The sequence below is a fragment of the Pleuronectes platessa genome, chromosome 15 (assembly GCF_947347685.1).
Source record: "Pleuronectes platessa chromosome 15, fPlePla1.1, whole genome shotgun sequence".
Classification (NCBI taxonomy): domain Eukaryota; kingdom Metazoa; phylum Chordata; class Actinopteri; order Pleuronectiformes; family Pleuronectidae; genus Pleuronectes; species Pleuronectes platessa.
In genome coordinates this window covers 4,297,899-4,317,744 of record NC_070640.1, presented here as the reverse complement: position 1 = coordinate 4,317,744, position 19,846 = coordinate 4,297,899, and the positions used below count along the sequence as shown (strand labels likewise).

At 42.9% G+C, this 19,846-nt stretch overlaps 1 protein-coding gene across 1 annotated transcript; it reads right to left on the bottom strand.

Moving 5' to 3' along the window:
• Positions 1–849: 849 nt before the first annotated feature.
• Positions 850–19,391, bottom strand: zbtb16a (zinc finger and BTB domain containing 16a; the record flags this gene model as incomplete). The annotated part of the gene is given in 3 exon segments (XM_053441630.1): positions 850–6,901; positions 10,287–10,457; positions 19,221–19,391. Coding segments are annotated over 3 exon segments (572 nt in total), but the record flags the coding sequence as incomplete, so codon positions are not given.
• Between the last annotated feature and the right edge of the window lie 455 nt (positions 19,392–19,846).

Below are 19,846 nucleotides of genomic sequence, written 5' to 3'. Positions count from 1 at the left end.
TTTTGTGAGATGGATTTTAAGACTGAGTTTAGTAAAATAATTTCTAGAAAAGTTGAATGTTTTAGACATTATATTAAACTTTGAAAAAGTCATTGAAACTTTCTCTTAAGTCTTAATTATTTATTTAAATGAAATTTATTTATTATTTATTTTGCAGACTTTGTATAGTTGGACGGATGAATATTACTGTCATATAAAATATATTATTTATTTATACTATTACAATATAATATCATTATTGTTATTATAATATATGCAGTGACTTTTTTGGGTCAAAAGTCATTAATCTTAAAAAGCCAAAATCAAACAAGAAGAAAAAGACGATGGTACCACAGAGGTGTTGGATATTTTTGGGTTTATTCATCCTGGTATCGTTCAGATTCCATATTAGAATCTAAAGTTATTCACACTTTGTCCTCCAAACTCTGATAGGTATCTTATATGTACAAGTATTATTACTTTGTTAGCTGAATCCATAAGGTTTTGGCACAAGTGCAGATTTATGAGTCAATCCAGGACTTTTTTATACATTTTTAAACTAATTTATGACAAATAAATGATTTTATTTCTCTGATAATATAAATTTTTTCCTTTTACATTTCTACTATAAGAACTGAACAATCCGGTCTCATCGAACTGAAATTTTATGGGTGTTAATAATCAATAATTTTGTAAATAATCTCACAATTATACAGTGTAGTTTGTTATTAAACTAGTAAAATGAAAAGTATTGTGTAATATTAGGAAGCAGATCACGAACATGCACAGCGACAAAATAAATATGTTTTTAACCTCCTATATTTGTTTAGAACGAATCCGGAGATGGAAAGATGGCTACGACAAACAACATGAAGTCAACTTTTTATTTTTTTTCTAACTGCAGATTGAAAGTATACAACTGAACATCGTGATTAGATTTTTATTATGAGACTCATAAATAAAAATACAAAAAAAATGTCACTACAAAAAACAATCTACCGTTAGTAGGATGTAAAAAAAAAAAAAACTCGAAATATTCTTTATATTTTTCACTATCAAAGGCACAACATTGACTTTAGTGACAACATGGAGAAGAGAACCTGCAGCATTCAATCTTTTATTTATCCTTTTTATTTTTTTTCACACTCCATCAGAGAACACTGAAATGTTACAAAGAGATGTGTCCGATTCTACATGGAAAGAAAACAAAAAAGAACAACCTCTATATCAACAGACGGTGGCTATAGATTGGTGGCACAGCTCAACAGGAAACGCACGGCCACGAAAAACAAAAAACAAAAAATAGCACATTGTCGCTGGAAAAGACAAAGGACCTTTGCAAAGCTCTAATGCAAATTTTTCAAAAAACAAAAAAAAGAATGATCATACAACCGACAACAATAGAGAGAACAAAATAAAGAAAATAAAAAATAATAATTGGGCACCTTCTAAGATTAGGCTAAGATTAGGTGCTGAGGTAGACAAAAACTATAACAATTCAAATCATAATAAAAACACTATTTTTCTTAATACAGAGCAACTCGACTGGCACTTGTGCTGTCACAACAATGGAGGAGAGAAGTAGCACAGACAAGCCAGGGAAAGACAACGAGAGAAAAAAGCTTCGTTACACAAAAAGCTTAGTTATGCTTGGTCCGACAGGGCGATTGGTCCTCAGTGCTAATATAAAAAAATACAATGTCTTGGTGCTTTGTTACTCAAACAGTTTTTAGTCTAGACCTTGATGGCACATGCATCGCAACACTGCATGAAATGGCTACTTTGTTCTAGAAACACCACACCAAAACACAGAGGGCCAGCTCCAGGGATGCCATGATTCCTCTCTGACGAAATTTCACATCCCCTTCTAAAATGCATTTTGTAGAAAAAGAAAAAGTACTTTCAAAAAGGCGAAAAAACTGAAGTAGCGCAGAAGGGGGAGAAGGGGGGGGGGGGGATACCCCAGTGCCAACCTACCCAAATGGAGGCCTCCGCAATTTTTTTCTTCCAAGAGCGATATATAAAGTTCTCGTTAGCAAACCTGTTGCTGTAAAATAAAAATAAAAAGAAACAGACGATGTGCGTGGAGCAGATTTGCACGACTGCGTTCCAGCACATTTTGTCTTTGCATGCTTTTTGCTTTGTGTTCACTAAACAAATGCTTTTTGTGTGCGCCAATCACAGACCCGGACGAGGACGAAGAAGAAGTGAATGCAAAAATTCCAGTTGCTATTTCAGTAGCATTCAGGGGTTTATTGCAGTCCTTGAAAAAGAAGCCCTGCTCTATTCAGGATCTTAAAAAACAAAAAGAGAAAAACCCCAAATCGGGTCATTTACGAGCGTCATGACATCCCTAGGGTGCTGGAGACACCATTTTTATTTTCTTCTGAAAATACAGAAAACTAAGCAGATATAGATGGATATTTTTGTTGAACAATTTCCATTTTTAGGCACAAAGATAGTACAGAAACATCGGAGGAACACTGAGGGAAGAACTATATCGATGCCAATGTATATATATATTTTTTTCCAACATAGAGAAAAAAGTGGCATAGAATATCCTCTTATTTTGTATCTGATCTGATTAGTGCATTTTTCCACTAATACACACACACACACATACATACACACAGACGCACAATCAGGCACGCACGCACATAGTAACACAGTCGTTTACGCACTCGTTCACCCGCACGAGAGAAAAGTAGAAAACATTCAGAGGACGATGATGGGAACAACGTGACTGCACAGGTTTTGCATTGTGGTGGTTTCAGACTGAGCCGTGACTGGGTTATATTATAGTGGGTGGATATTTTTAAGGAGGGTGAAAAAAGCCCCCTCTGCTCACAGTGTTTGAGAATAAAATGGCAAGACACCAAACGGGACGTGCCATCCCTTCTTCTTTTTTCATTTTTTTTTTCAAGTACAAAAACAAAAATATGTCGACAGTCAAGTTTGATTGAAAAATTGTGAATGACAAGTACTAATTGGTCGGTTTTGACAGCGCCCCCCCACCCCTCCTCGCTGTATTTTATCATCTTTTTTTGTTGTTGTTTTTTTGTTTTTTCAAACTCACATACACACACACACACTCGTAAAAGTTGTGGCAGATAGATTTGAGTCCTTCACCTACAATGCAATTGACATCCAGAAAGCAACACTTATTATTACAATATGTTTCACACACACAGTTTTTTTGTCCAACAATATCAAAGAGGAGCAAGGCAAAAATGATTCACACCCAGAGAGAAGAGAAAAAATAAAACAGGTAAAAAGAAGGAAATACAAATATTTGTGCCCTGCTGTGACCCTCCACAAATGGAAAAAGGACTGACGATACAAAAATATCACAATTTTTATATATCAAATTGCCTCTGGTGGCTCTTGTTCAGGAATACACTCGAGAGAATTACTCTATTTTTAACCCTCAGGGTATTTTTTTCATTTCTTTTGTTATTTTTTTTTGTTTTGATTACCGCTTGCAGTTCCAATTGTCCAACGCACGCTGCATCGCTGCAAATTTCACCCGTCCCGGGAGGTTCCGCCGTATTTTTCCATGAACCCTCTTTTCTCTTTTTTTTTGTTCTTCTTCACATTACAAAACTACAATTCTATTAACATATTTTCAAGTTTAAATTCTCCACTTTAAACCCTCTTGAAAAGAAAATTCCTCTCGTCTGCCGAGTCCCTCCGACTCATCACTTAAGGCTTCACAATTGCTTTTGTTTTGTTTTTTTCTCTGCGCTTCTCTGGTTGGAGTTGGGGGAGGGGGGGGGGAAGGGGACTATAAGAGAAGAATAAACATCCGTTTGAATGATTTTCACATCCTATCAATCTCTACTTTTGTTATTTCTTACCCTTTTATGTACATTTTGCTCAAAAACACAATCATAAATCAAAAAAAATAAAAAAGCATGAGATGAAGTAGCAATGATGAAATAACGCAAAACACACAAACACACAAATATGTGCTTTTGCCAAAAAAATAAAAGGAAAATAAAACAACTTAGAGGTAGCTTTTATAACAAATGACCAAACCTTCCGGCTCTTTAACAAGCAGGGTTAATAATAATACCAAGTTTGGTAACAACTAATGCACAAAGAAATACACAACATTAGAAAAACAAATCTCTTCACCGTGGCACTTAATATTTTTTTCATCGCCTCCATTGCTTCATCACGTTGTGCAATGCATCTTTCCGACGTACGCTCATGAACGAGAACAAAACAAAAGTACAGAAGAAACCAAAAACAAAAAGGGAAAAAAAAATACACAAGCAACATGAGGTCACAAAAATTCAAGTACGATGTGTTGAGATAAAACTCAAGGTCAACAATAACGATAACAAACGACAGGAGACGAGAGACAAAGCGCAGGGATGAAAAAAAACCAAACCACAGAAAGAGAGAGAGAGCAGATTTGTTCTGTCATCTTACTGGTCGCCCACTAAGCTGCTGGGCCGTATCTCGTCCAATCAGTGACGCTCATCAAAGACTTTCTGTTCGACCTTAATACCTGTGGCTGTGTTCACCATGAGAGGACTAATGCTGCTTTCAGGGACGTCAGAAAGTCTGAAATTCAAACGTCAAGTGTGAAAAGATTTGAATTTGGGTTTGAGACTTTAAAGGTTATTGTAACAATATAGTTTTTTTGATATTATCCTGAGGGTTTTGACTAACCCTCCAATCTTTCATGCTTTCGATTTGCTTAAAGCCCTGATGGTGATTTCTTCAGTGCAAACATATCTGAGATTATGAACTATTTAAACATTATATCTGTTTTATAACTACAAAATAAAGCGCAGCCTTTTCTGAGGCCGGATCAGCTAGTTTGAAAAAAAAATCCTTGTCTCATTGTAGAGCTAAGTTTGAATTGAATGATCTTAAGGTGAGATGGTTCGAATCCCTGGTTGGCCGGGGTTCTGTTATATGACTGCTTGGAATTAAAGATGTCCGACATTGACCTGTAATGCAGCATTAACCTGCGACGGTAACATTTCGACGCAGCCTTTGTCCGAACCGGGCTCACAGTCTTTTCACATTCATGTTTTTTTTTTTTTGCAGCCATATAACAGTCTTCATCCTGCAGCACCGCCTTCCACCGAGCTGCTCGGGGGTGCAGCTAAGGCATCCCAGCAACTCTTCAACATTCACCACGAGCAGTCAAAGTCACAGGACTCCCACCAACAAAAAAAATAAGAAGAGAAATAAGCAGCTGTATCCCAAAAATGTTGTTTTCCATCACAGTGGTGGTGAATGGACCGATCCGCTGTGTTATAGAGTGTTGTTGTGTAGTGTGAGATTATGATAGTGGTGTGGTTACAATGCACATGGGTACACGCAGTCCAGTCATGTATTGCTGAGTAGTTGAGTATTGTTGGGTGTATTGTGGCGTGCTGCCGTAGCTGGTTATGGTTTTAATGGGAGGATTATACGACCTCGCAGACATCGAACAGAGACTGTTGTCGTCATTTGTTTTATCTGTGCATTCAAGCTTTGATAAACTATGACGCGGAGCTAGAACGAAAAAAAAAATATATGTGATAGAAACAAAAGTGACGCAAGTTAGCCTTCGGCTCGGAGTGGGGGGGTGGTGGGTGGGTGGGGGCGCCAGTGATGACTCCTCCTCCTCCAGCCCTCGTCTGATGCACAACCAGGAAGACTTGTGAGAAAAAACCAGGGAGGCATCCGACCATAGGCAGCACCAGCTTCCCCCCCGTCACCACCACCACAACAACCAAATGGCTGCTTGGTTTGCAGTATTTTAATGCTCCCACCTGTCCAGTTCAGCTGTCTCGTCTGCTGAAGAAGCCGAGCGGCTCCTCTTGCCGATTCTCAAGGGCTGACTCGCTGCCACCGCTGCCGGGAACTCAAGGATTTAACGTGCAGGCCGGGGAGAGATAGATTTTTGGGATTAAAACCTGTGTCCCGCTGCCTAAACAAAAGTGATCTGATTCCCATTTGGGAAAGATTCGGGGGCGTGTTCACCCAAAAGCAGGAAAAACTCCCACCGGAGTGTACGGCTGTTTTAAAACTCAAATGAAAATTGAAAATATGTTTCGGTTTAGAAATCAGAATAAATTTGGCGTTTGATTTTAGAAATGTAGGTTTGTGGAAACGGCGATGATGAAGAGGAGGCCTAATCTGATGCTTTACATATTCTTTGATGTGCAGTGTGATGGTAAACACAACAAAAATCCTTTCATCTGTTTTGGACTAAAGAAACGGAGTTAGAGATTCAGTTCCCGGTGGTTCAGGTAGCCCTTGAGAATCGGCTTCCTCGCCCCCTGGTGGCTGCAGCAGCGTCACTTCCTCGCCGCTCGCTCGCTTTCCGGTGCCGTGTGAAATTACCCGAAACAATACCAAAGTTGCAGATGTAGTGAATGACCCGGTGAATCCGAACAATGGTGGAGAATCTCTCTCCGTGTCCAAGTCTTCCTCTTCTCAGCACCTGTGTCCCCCCCCCCCCCCACCGGCCGGTCGCTGCCGCCGCCCTTTTGCATGAAAAGAAAAAAAGAGAAATCTAACCCTCTTGCTTTCGAGTCTCTCGCCGCTGACGTTCCTCAGCTGTCAACACTCCAAATGCCTCCTCTCCGCTCAATTACATTCCCCTCTCCTCCTCCTCTCCTCCTCCTCCTCCTCCTCTCCTCCCCACCCGCTCACGTACCCTTCCCCTCTTCACTCTCCCGGACTCAGACATAGCAGAGGTAAAGGTAGGTCTTCTCTATGCGCCAGTCTGGGGGGACGTCTTCGGGCTTGTGGCCTTTCATGTGCTTCTGCATGGATGACAGGCTGGGGCAGTACTCCAGGCAGATGGTGCATTGGTAGGGCGAGGCGCCATTGTGGGTGCGCAGGTGCTTGATCATGGCCGAGTAGTCCCTGGATCGCTGGTGGCACAGCTTGCACTCAAATGGCTTCTCACCTGAGGACGGAGACAACACAGCGTCGGTCAACAACAGTGTTACGACCTAATAAATGCATTAAATCAAACACAATTTTAACACAACATGACAATATACGTATCTCAAGCACTCAATAAAATCCTCGGTGTTAAATTGGCAAAGAGAAACTTCAAATAAAATCGACATGACAAGAATAAAAGCCGTTTAATTGAAAGAAAAGATCCCTTATTGGCAAAATATTGTTTCTTGGCAGTTTGCAGCGAGTGAAACCCGCTGTGAGAGAAAGAGCGTCTCTGTCTCCGGGCTTCAGGACAGACGAATGTGCCGTCACTGCTAATTTAACCAGGCGCAGATTTCACCCTGTTGGCTCACAAGGAATGCTGGTGTTGTTATGATAATTGGGCCGCGCACGCATTAAAGCAAGGAGTCAAAAAACGCGGGAGCGAAATCCCCAGCAGTCTGATGAGCAGCGGCGTGCGGCTGGAAGAGACCACGCTCAACTCTTTAAAGTTGTTCACACGGCCGCCGATAATTGGTACAACTCCACGAGAAAAAGAACAAAAGGGCGTAAATTGTACAGCGGTGAAGTTGGTTCACCTCTGACAGACGATGTTAACACAGAGCCAGGCGGGTCGGTCCCAATATCCCTCCAGAAGATAACAAAATGAGCTTCTAATTATTCCTGCCGTTGAGGGGAAATAAGTCCTTTGTGTTCAGTTGTTATCAATTCTCATTAGTGGTCTTATTAAAAAGACTCCACTGTATTAGGATGTCGGAAAACGTGCAACGCTTTTTTCCCTTCACATCACGCTGCGCAGCGGAAGAGAGATGTCATGCTACTTAATCAGACGCCTGCAGAGACAGTGCAGAAGAATGAGGATTTATTTACTGTCCTTATGAAAAATACAAACATCTGAATCCAAGATTTGATAATTAACCTAATGTTCCACTGAGGAGGACAGAAAAATTGGACTCAAACCACCAAAAAGAGCAGTTTCTTAAGTGCTTGTGTTTCTTGCCCTGTTAGACTTAACACAATGTCCCCGTGTTCCCAGATCTCTCTGATTACTGCCCTGATTATAATGGTATTACAATGATCACACAAGCAGACAATTGTGTGGGTCCCCGAGAACGAGTGATCACGTTAATCCACAAAGACAATTTAGTGGGAACTTCCTTATATCCAACAGCCATGGAGCCTCCAACCCGAGAGCCAGTCTAGTTGTGTGCATGCATGGTCTATATTCTTGATAAATAAAGAATTGTGTTAATTTTTTTAATGATGTGTTTTGGTTGTATGTGTTTAGTTTGATTAGCTGTAGCCCCCCCCCAGGGCCATTTTGCCTGTGGTCCCTCAAAGTCCCTTGAAACGCTCCTGAACAGCATTGATGCTAAAACTGTGACAACAAATACAGAAACTAGATCCCATCAACTGTAAAAATACAATTTCCAGGTAGAAATTATTAATGGAAAGTGTGATATTTAAACATCTGGTATTTCTGTGCTAAACCCCATCTAATCATCTAATCTTTACACATAATACAGCTCCTGCCACACAAAGAGCTCCTGGAGGTGTCATAAATCAGAGCACAACTCTGCTTTCTTGCTGTGAGGGGGGGGGGGGGGGGGGGGGCTGCTACAGTCGAGAGGCACATTTCAATTCGGCAGCAGCGGCCGACCTAAATGTGCTAATGATTTGAGTGATGGGGGGGGAATAATCCGCCAGCGCCCGAGCCGGCAGACGCAAATTAGACATGTAAATGCCGACCTTTTCCAGTGGCATTTGAAATGAGCTGTCGGAAGTGATCTGGCCCGGCTCTCGCTGTCACCTTTCAGCTGGAGCGTGGCACGTGAGCGCCGGCAGGAAAACAACGAGCCGCTCGGCCCCGCCCCCCCCTCGTTCTCTCAGCCCCTTGGTTAACCTTGACCTCCGCGGGAAGCCGGGGTCACGGCACCATTTAGCCAATAAGCATAAATACACTGTCGCAGGTGGTTGTGGGCGGGTGCTGCTCCAGGAGCGTGTGGATACCGGTGTGATCTCGGTGATATTGATAAGCAAACTGTAAACAGGCTCGCCCTCGAATAACCAGCTCATAATGAATTGCAAATGGGGCCCGGGGTATTGATCCGCCATTGGCATTTAGGATGTGTGAGGAGAAGGGGGGGGGCGGGGAGGTTAGGTTGCCAATGTCGATGATTCATCAAGCAGCTGCCTTTTGTGTGAGGTGGCCTTTGACTGTGAGCTTGTCACTTGCTCTTGTTATCTGCTGTTGCTCTGCGGCTTAACGCAAAGCCCCTCTCCCCCACATAAAAGGTGAAAGGCTGGACAGGAGGGGGGGAGCCAATTATTGGACAGCCTGCCTTGATAGTGTGGCTTAACAGCTGGCTTACTGAATGGGGAGAAGGTGTTTGAGTGTGTGTTAGAGAATAAGGAGAAATGGCGAGGAGGCATAAAGCCTTGGCCGTGTGCCATCCTGGTGAGCACTCGCGGCGTCCTCGCGGTGCACTCGTTCTCCGGGGCACCCAGCTTATCACCGTGTCAACATCTTTATGGGGCTCTAAATATACCGGGATCAATACAAAGTCTTCTGAGACATTCGTCTACTGTATCGCAGCAACGGAGATATCCATCTGCTCCGGCCGCTGCCGCGCGAATCGGATTCCCTCAAACAGAGTCGGTTAACGGCCTCCATATGTCACATCAATATGTTTAAACACTGCGTTGTTATGAAGTGGCAACGTGATATAGTGTTGCACTCATCAAGTCGAGGGATGGGTGCGAAGGATGCAACGACTGTGCTGCTGTTGCTCTAGAATATAGAGCCATACCGATACTTGGTTTAGGCTTTTGGTGGCACGGTGGTGCATGTGGTCAGCTCTGTTGCCTGTGTGGGTGTTGTCTGGTTAGACTGGCTTCCCTGTGCAGGTTGGGTTGACTGGGGACTCGATTATCTGTAGGTGTGAATGGTTGCTTGTGTCTTTATCTTGGCTCATTGACACGTTGGTGACAGGGTGCAACTCCGCCTCTCGGCCTAGGTCCTCCTCCTTGACCCTCAAGGGATAACGCTTCATTCTCATTTTAGCTTGATTTCAACTCGCCGATACATTTCGGAAGTCATTAACTAAAGCCCCAGATCCGAGTCAAAATGGTATTCAATCAGAAGTCGCCAATCTCTACGAGCTAAGTCTTCAAAGATGTGATTTAAGTGGCTTCCTCCCAATAGATTCCTAAAGGGCTACATGTGTGAACGACTCTGTGACAACTACAGCCAATCAGAGTTTGAAGACCAAGTTTGAACTTGGCATAAAGATGGATACATTCAGGACTAATACCAATTGTAATGTTTAAGAGTTTAAAAAACATAATGTGTAAGAAGAAATAATATCTTTTGAAAACCACAGTACCTGTGTGCACGCGGTAGTGGGTTTCCAGCTGGTGCTTGAGGCTGAACTTCTTGCCGCAGCCGTTACATTCATAGGGCTTCTCCCCGGTGTGGATGCGCTTGTGACCCTTCAGCGTGCTCTCGTCTCGGAAGCAGCTCCCGCAGAACTCGCACTCGTATGGGTGGTCCCCCGCTGACATGTGGGAAGAGGAGAAGACAGGGTTTATATGGAGGAAATGGCAAAAAGGTTAGGAACAGCACGAAGGTCAGAAACATGGAGATTTGCTTAATGAACATCAACCAGACATATTCATTGTTTACAGTTGGTTGGCCCTCAACCGTTGAGTTGGGTCGGTTCATTCAAAACACAAGAACAACAGTAGCTATGCCTCAGTGAACCTGTTTAAAGGCTTTAACACAACCAGACGAATGCAAACCTCTTTCTCCACAAATCACCTGCACTGTTTGGTTTTGTGTGAAGTCTTAAATAATCGTCGCCTGTCCAGAGGCCACGAGATGTATTATTGACTGAGCAGCCCCAGTCCCACGGAGCGCTAATGGAGAACCTGGCGGATGTGGCGACGCTGCGATAACCAACTGAGTTTGTCATCACAGGATGTATTACACTTTGATGTACAGTAAATATATATGTAGTTTCAATCTGACGAGTAACAAACATGCACATCTCCCCGTGGACGAGATGTTGAACAAGATGGCTGCTCCACTAAGCCGCTCACTGGATCAAGTTGGGGGAATTCACAAGGGCATTGTGGGTAAAGCGACTGTGGTCGATGAATAAACGTGATGGAAATAGGATCAATAACTCAAAGTTGTATTCTGTGGCTTTTATTAATACTTATATTTCAATTACTGCTGCCTTACTCCTTGTTTGTCTCTAACCTGCCAAGAGAGACCACCCCCCCTTCCCCTTGTTTACTGGAAGTTATAATAACACAAATATCTGCAGCCTGAATAAACAACAACAAACATGGGCTCAATATTTACTTTGTTTCCTTCAGTGAACCAGTAGATACTTCAGCGTTAAGGCAGGTAAACACATTCAAGGTTTAACTGGGATCTGAAGCCTGTACGTGAACCGCAGATTGAGCTGAACTATAGTTATTTTTACTAAGTTTAACTGTAAAATATTAAATCTCAAATACATTTCATTGTCATAAGGGTTTAATATTGATATTTAAGAAATCACTGATATACAAAAAGCAACAGACAGACAGATAAATAGACTTATTAGAAGAATGAATGACAATAATTACATCCTCAGTATTGAAATATGGTTAATGTCAAAACCGAAGAAGATGTTACATGCAAATGATGATTAAATGAGAATAACTGAGATTAATCTTTTGAAGCCTTTACTGTTACTATATTTATTTACTGCGTACGTATTAATATCTCCTCTCTACTAATCCTCCCACACCAGGTAAACGTATTCACACTCTTAATTCACACGGCGCCGTATTTACATTCTGAGACGTTCCACTTATTCCCGGCTGGCGGATGTACAGTGCGTGTGCTCGGGGCAAAAAAATGAAAATGACAAGGGGGGGGGGGGGGGGGGCTAATGGATATTCAGATGTCAATGATCAGGGATATTATGATTTGCAGGAGGCTCTCACCAGCCGTCCGCCAGACTAATTGTGTCCCCGACGTTTGACGAGGGGCTCGTCCTCGCATCATTTGCCCCCCCGTTACACCCTCCATCCAACTAATGTTGTGGATATTTATTAATATATTTCCCTCCATTGCTGCGGGTTTAAGTCGCCACCAATGACCTATGCCTTTCATTATCTGGCTGTCCAAGCAGCAGCGTGCCGGCGAATAAATTGCATTTCTCGTTATGTGCTGCTGCCACTGCCCCGCTGTTAGGGGACAATCTCACTTCCATTCCTGCATATTGTATTTAATATATATTTCTCTCTTTTTTTAACAGTACGTACGCATGCATTTGCTTTTCTTAGCACGACAGGAACAAGAGATGGCCCTCTCCTTAAAGGCTGATCACATTGCGGGTGTCGTGGAGGGAAACTCGACGTCTGGAGATATTGCAACGCCTGGCCATTAAAGAGAAGCTGTGATGGGGACGGAGGGGGGGGGTGGAGGGTGGTGTTGGTGGAGGCACGGTGGAGGGAGGAAAAAAAAAAAAATCAATAAAAGTGACAGTCTTTATTTGTCTGCATGAAGTTATCAGTGGCTCCCGCTGTAAGACATTGTGCTCTTTCCAGCGTTTCATCCACAGCAGAGATCACAATCCATCACGGAGCTCGGTGGGCTCGCACGACGCCGCAGGAATAATAATTGAGCTCCGATTCACCTGTCTTTAATTAGGGCCTCCGATCAGCCGGGCCGAGTGGGATGCTAATACACGGAGGAGGCTGTGAGCGGGGGTCTAAATCTAGACTTTAGAGCTCACTGTCTTTGTGCACAAAGCAACACAAAGGATTATAACAGGGGGGGGGGGGGGTTCTGCACTGCATCGGATTCACTACAAAACACGCTTTACAGTTGTGGTGCTCATAGGAAATAAAGAAAATACATAATGTGGATATCACAGATTGATTTGGCTTTTACCTTATTTAATTCTGACTTTACCATTATATCATATAGACTGTGTATCTATCCATCCATCCCTCGTATCCTATTTTATAGTATCTATCTTATAGTACTCTATATTGTGGTATCTATTGTATAGTATCGTATCCATCAGCGTATCCATAATATCTACAGTATCTTTCAATTGTATCCTCCCATTATATTTATCCATCCATCCCTCTATTGATCCATCCATCCTTCCCATCCGTCTATCTCTCCATCTTTATAACAACAAACCAACCAAACAAAATTGTAAAACCAATAAAAACGAGAAGCCACAGTGGCTTCAGGTTCGAGCTCCGACTGATGATGTGCAGTAAAGAGAGATAACAGTAAATTTCTTTTTTTCCGTTCTGTATAATTCACCCAGTTGAACAGAGCAGATAGCATCTGATGTTCAGTGTGAGTGAAGCCAGACAAAGAGCAGACTGGTCTGAAATGCCAAGTGGCTGCAGCCCAGCTCCAGCAGCCTCCTCCTGTTACAGTGTGTGCCTGGGATGCACATCACGCCTGATACCCGCGGCGGCCACCTGGGGCCGCCAGAGTGCAGAGGAGCTGCAGAGCTTTAAATAAATCAGACACAATTCTATAATAATCACAGCGTGTGGACGTAAGAAAAAAAAAAAGAAGGACCAGACAGGATTTCATTCTGTCAGGATATTCTCACGGGGGGGAGCTGGAGAATAATAGTGTCATGGTGTCCATCCCAAATCTGCCACTATTGCTTCCTCTCCTCCCCTCCTTCCTTCCTCTCCTCCTCTACCCTCCTTCCTTCCTCCCTTTCTTTCTTTCCTCTCCTCCTTTCTCTGGTGTGACCACATGGCAGCGGGGCCACAGAGGAGGACCCGGCACAGTGAGGTGGAACCGCAGAATGTGTGGTGAGAGGACCCATGGGTGCCCCCAAGCATCACCACCTGCGTCTCCTCCTGACCCCCACCACACCCACACCCCACCCCCCTCAAAACCATCTCTAAATTTACATATCCACTCCCCCCCTCCCTCCATCACCTCCTTAGACACCCCCATCGGCCTAGTGAGGGTGCCCATGGGCACCTGGGGCGTGTTCATTATATACGGTAAGAGGCTGTAAATCACTGATCTCCATCACTGACACGACCGGAGCTGGCTCGTTCTCTCTCTCTCCCTCTCCTCTCCCCCTCTCAATTCATTCTCTCCCTCTCTCTTCCCCTCTCTCTCTCTCTCTCTCTGGCTGTAGCACTATCAAATACAGCTGCGAACACAAAACACCGCGCCACAGCAGACAGCAAATTGGCTCGGAGTAAAAAAAAAAAAAATCACACACGTACACACACACACTCTCACAGACACTTACACACAGACAGTGCACAACAACAGAATATTAATGAAGGCCTGGTCTGTAAAGACACTGTGTGTGTGTGTATGTGTGTGTGTATGTGTGTGTGTGTGTTGTTAGGGGAAGGGGAATAGCACAGCTGCCATGACTGCCACTGTTACCAGCCCCACATTGTGTGTGTGTGTGTGTCTCGACTGCCCTACTGTACCCTGCACACATGCAATTTAGACATACAAGCACAACAAAGAGGACAACATGGACGCAAGTGTGCGTAACATCCACGAGGTGATGGAACCGCAGGTGGATGAGGGGAAACGAGAGAGAGAGAGAGAGAGAGAGAGAGAGAGAGAGAGAGAGAGAGAGAGAGAGAGAGAGAGAGAGAGAGTGAGAGAGAGAGAGAGAGACAGACAGCCCGGGCGAGATGAGGACGAGATTAACACGCCGAAATAAACACCATTAAATCTGCTTCTCCCCCCCCCCCCCCTCGTCCTAAATGGTGATCCAGTGTCGAGGCTGCTTTCAGAAGATAAGGCGGCCGACAGGTAAAATGAAGCACACGTAATGAACGCCCATAAAAGTGCTTTTTGCCGCTCCGTGCTGTCAGTTGACACAACAGAATAGTGATTCAACCAATAAGGGGGCGGCGGGTTGAGAGCTTCTCCGAGGCGGACGAGACGTTGCGTCCATTAAGATTAGGGTCGAACACTCGGAGTTGAGATCTCGGTATTTACAAGGAAATCTGGCTGATTTATCTACTCTGGAAAAAACACCTGAGGGAACCAGTGGTTTTATTTCTGTGTGCGAGCTGAAGACGACTGAAAGCACTCAAACAAAGACTATTCATTAAACCTCCACAACAATAACACACAACACAACTTGTGTGCCGACGGTTCAACAGGTGAGTGGATCAGACATCTATCAGCAAATAGGAAGGATATGATGGATGTAGAATTAATGTTACGACTAAACATCAACAGCATGAATAAAACAAAATAACCACAGAAGCAAGACAGCAAAATGGCTGCATGAAGGATTTACCTTCTGTCTCTGCTCACTGTGAAAACCTCAGATTCCTCTTATAGAGATAAAATGACTCCGAGAGACTCTATTAAAGATATTATACCTTGATGTAAAATAGTTTTTCTACTAAAATGCATGTAATTATATGCTACATACTAAACTGTATTTAATGTTTTAGAATACATTTTCAAGAGTTCTGCGTTATATCTTTTATATTATTATTTTTCTAGGATTAGACTTTAAACGTTAAATTCATGGTGAAATATATGAGCTGCTCTTGCTTTATATGCCTCAAAAATCTAATGGAAAACCAACAGAGCCAGCAACAATATATTGTTTTGCATGATAAGATGAATTATGTGGAATAGGATGATAAGATGACGGAAGAAGGGTTGTTTGTTCTTTATTAATTACAGTTTTATTTTGTACTGTGTCTTAAAATAATCAGGGAATTTATGACTTATAGGCTTTAACTTTACCTTAAGAAACCTTTATTATGGTGTTTGTCAATACTGATATAAATATATATCATACATATCATTAAAGGTATCACAAGGTGTATAAGTCAATAATTCCTTGATAGAAAGTGAAATTTCAACTATTTAGATCTTTGTTTTGAGTTCTTCATTAACAGATAACACACACGACTAAATAGAGGTCCCTGAAGAGATAATTCAGTTTTCAGTCTATATTGTGCATAGTTCTCTTTTGAGTTTTTAATTTATCATTTAACTCACGACAATGAGCCTAATGAACAGATGATAGATTGAACTTCTGGTGTCTCACATTCAAAACAGCTCTAAAAAGGATAAAAGGGGGAAAAGGTTGCTCTTTATTTATAATTGATTTAGAGTTAAAATACATATTAAAATACAACTGAAGATAATTTAATGGCAAGACTGGCTAGGACAATGTTGATGACAATATCATTGTTTCTTTAGTGGAGATGCATGTTGTGTCCTACTCTTTTCATCAAGTCCTACATTTGCATTTTCTTATTGCATTTTTAAAAACAACTTAACTCAAACCCCCCCAAAACCACACAGGGCCTATGAGTCTCTGTCTGAACAAACACGGCAGCAGGAAGCTGAACTTCCCACCACTGCTCCTCTGAGGTGGATCCACCGTGCAGCTCGGCTTTCACACGCTATTTTTGCCAAGCAAAGTGTGAATGAGATTATTAACATCAAAGTGCAAAATGTAGAGGAACGCCACTTCGTTTTTTTGGAGGGTAAATTAGGACCTATTTCTGGCTGTGTGAGTCGCTACGACTTTATAATCCCCCCCCCCTCTCCCTCCCCTGACAAAAGGCTGCACATCATATTTAAACGATTGCTTTCATGGCTGCCTCATTGTGATTTAACGCACGCCCACAGCGGGATGAGGTTCAGAGTGGCACCGGGCTGCAGAGTCTCATCTGCGGCAGCCACCGGGAGACGGGGGCCGGGGGTTGACATTTGCGTTTGCTCGGGTGGGCAGGTGGATCAGAGGCGCCGCTCGCGTCCTCTCCAATGTCTGGCACACGGAGCAGATGTGTGCAACGCTACTGTACCCCCCCCACCCCCCAACCCCTCCCCATCCCCGACATCAACCCTCAGCCCGTACCGCCACCATCACACACTAATGGTGTATTCGCCTGACTTGTAAATAGGGACGACTGCTCTCATCTCGCCGCCTTTTCGTTTCAAATATTTATCCGGGAGCCGGTGAGCTAAATCGTCTCTGACAGAGAGACAGTTATTTAAGGTCGCAGACGAGAGAGAGAGAGAGAGAGAGAGAAGAAAAAAAAAGCCTCCATCCCTCCGCCGGTGAAATGGGATTCATTTCCATGTTTTCATATTCTGTCATGGCAGTGTACCCCCCCCCCCCTCCCCCTCGCTCTGAATAGCCACATCTATCAGGGCTACCTCTGCTCCCCTCGCACAGTGTATTAGTATCCAGGCCCTCGCCTCGGCAGAGAGCGAGCGCTGAGAGAATTACTGGTGGACGCAAGGAAAAAAAACAACAACAAAGAAAAAGAGAACAGGCTGTAAATAAGCTGCGTCTGACTGAAGCAGAATTCACTCAGTCTGTTGACCTGGATTGATGCTGCTCAGCCAGATCTGCTCGAGTACGTGAAGGGACAGAGATAAATCCTTTCTAAAAGAAAACGCACTTGATTTTACATTTGTGTTGTAATGTATAAGTCATGTTTGAACAGGATCATACTTGTTATGGTACAAGGTTTTAATATTTCAGGTTTTTGAAGACCTTTTTTGTTATGGTCAGCTGTTACCCTGATACACCACGGTGATATCACACTGTTTAGTAATCTGAGAGAAACAAACTGAAAGTAATTTACAAGAAAAAACTAACTTCCTCTGTTTCAAATGGATATTTGTGAAAATACATTCAAATGAAATTCAAATTTGAGCTAAACTTTTGTTAAAATATCCACAATTTAGGCCAAAAGATAATACATGAATGGGAATAGGATAAAAAATTACACTAATAGATTAAAATAAAATGTTTCAAGTCGATTACTAAAAATATAATTTTTATATTTCACGTTTTTATATTTAAATATTTACTTGAGACTTTATCTAAGCAAATCTGGACTCGTTGGCACAGCATTGTCCATTTTATAATTTCTATATGCTAACATTAGAAAGGAAATGATAATGGTTGCCTTTGAGAACATTAAGTACATTGAGATAAACACATAAATATGTATTTTTCCACATATTTACACTATTCTGAAAGAAGCCAAGGCCCAAATTCTCCAAATTGTCAAGGTTTGTCTCCCTATAAATAAAACAGGTTTTTAATTAATTGTCTTTGTGACTAGTTAGATATACACATCAGTTGGAGGTGTGATATTCCTGTGGAGGTCATGTAATGTTAAATATTATATGAAAATCAGCTAAAGCTGTATCTGTGATTAACAGGTAAGATACTTCATAGTTGATTTTTTATTCCCCTTCAGTTTAACAAATACTAAAAGAAAAGAAAAACATATTTTTGAATAAAGCATCTTGCACCAAGGTCCCGTGTCCTTGCTCTCTGAAGCCGGTGATACTGAATATTAACAACCATCCATAACCACATGTTGATTCTGTGGAGGAATTTCAAAAACACACAAAAACTGTTTTCACTGTTAATTCTGAGCTTCAATTTAACCAGAAAGCAGCTGAGAGCCTCTGAAATGAAACCCAATCAGTCCTTGATGCTCGTCCTTCAGCTCGGCTCCACTTCTCTAACAAACATCTCACATTCAGCTCAGAATAAAGTGGCAGACACACAAATGGAGAAAGCACATTCACTGCAACTGCTTATTTAAGCAGGACCGGCGGAGTTGAGTAATTTCCTGAGCAGAAACGCTGCGGCAGCAACATCGCACTGGTTCACCTGAGACACTGATGTAAAACCGGTTGGAGCGCGGGTGGTGGTGGTGGTGGTGGTGGTGGGGGGGGGGGGGGGGATTAATCATTAGCTGGCAAGTACGGTAACTGGTAGTTTTTTTTATCAGCCGGGTTTAGATGTAATTGTGGTGGTCGATATCCGTTCCTGCATTTCTCCACTTATATTTGTATATAATGAAGTATAATATAAAAATTTTCTAGTTCTAACGTGTAAAACACAAGTTGCCAGATTGACTCTCAGTTACTGGGTGTCTGGACAAGGGGGTGAATGTCCGTCAGTTGCTTTATCCTCGTCCAGATTGGACTTCTTACCCCTTATGTCAAAGAGACAAATGGTGTGTTGAGTCACCTATGAGGACATGAATTGTTCATGCAGATGCATTGTGGGTAAAAATCATCGCTGACCATCGGGCAAATCCAGAAAACATAAGAGGGATGGATCAGATCTGTCCTGGGGAGGTGAGAGGATCCCCCACAACAGGTTTTGAGAGGAACATCTAAACTACTTTGCTCTACTTAGTTTGCTCCAACCACAATCCAGCCCAGGAGGAAGAGGCTGAGAAGGAAAAGACGGACATTACACACACAACAACAATCCACTCCCACTGACCTGTGTGTGAGCGGAGGTGACGTTTGAGTGCAGTGTGGCTCGGGAAGGTCCGGTTGCATTCGCTGCAGATGTAGCTGCGGACGCCGGCGTGGACTTCCATGTGCTGCTGCAGCATCGGCTGGGTCTGGAAGCGCTTCCCACACAGCAGGCAGAAGATGGCCATGTCCGAGCCTGCGTGGGAGAAGACACATCAGCTGAGTTAGTGGTGGAGACTTTATACCAAACACTTTATTTACGTAGTTTCACGGTTTTGTCTGGGGCCTGTCTCTCACTCTTCTTTGACACTTAATAGTTTACTAACCCGGCCTTCATAGACTTAGGTAGTAAAATACTGTATTTATTGGATTACAGTTACACACAATACTTGTGTTTTAGGGCGGGGGGGAGTGGAAAGATAAAGATCTCCTATGCAATACGTCAATCGAATCCTGGCTCTCTGGCAGGCAGTGCACATTTTCCTCCAGCAGAGATAAAGAGCACACAGTTGCAAGCAGAAAAACACATAGAATCACAAACACAGCAACACACACACACACACACACTCACTCTCTGACACAGCTGCACGCTCCCTTGAACACACTCCCTTCACACTTTTTCAATTACCCGGCTGGGGAAAACTCTGGGGA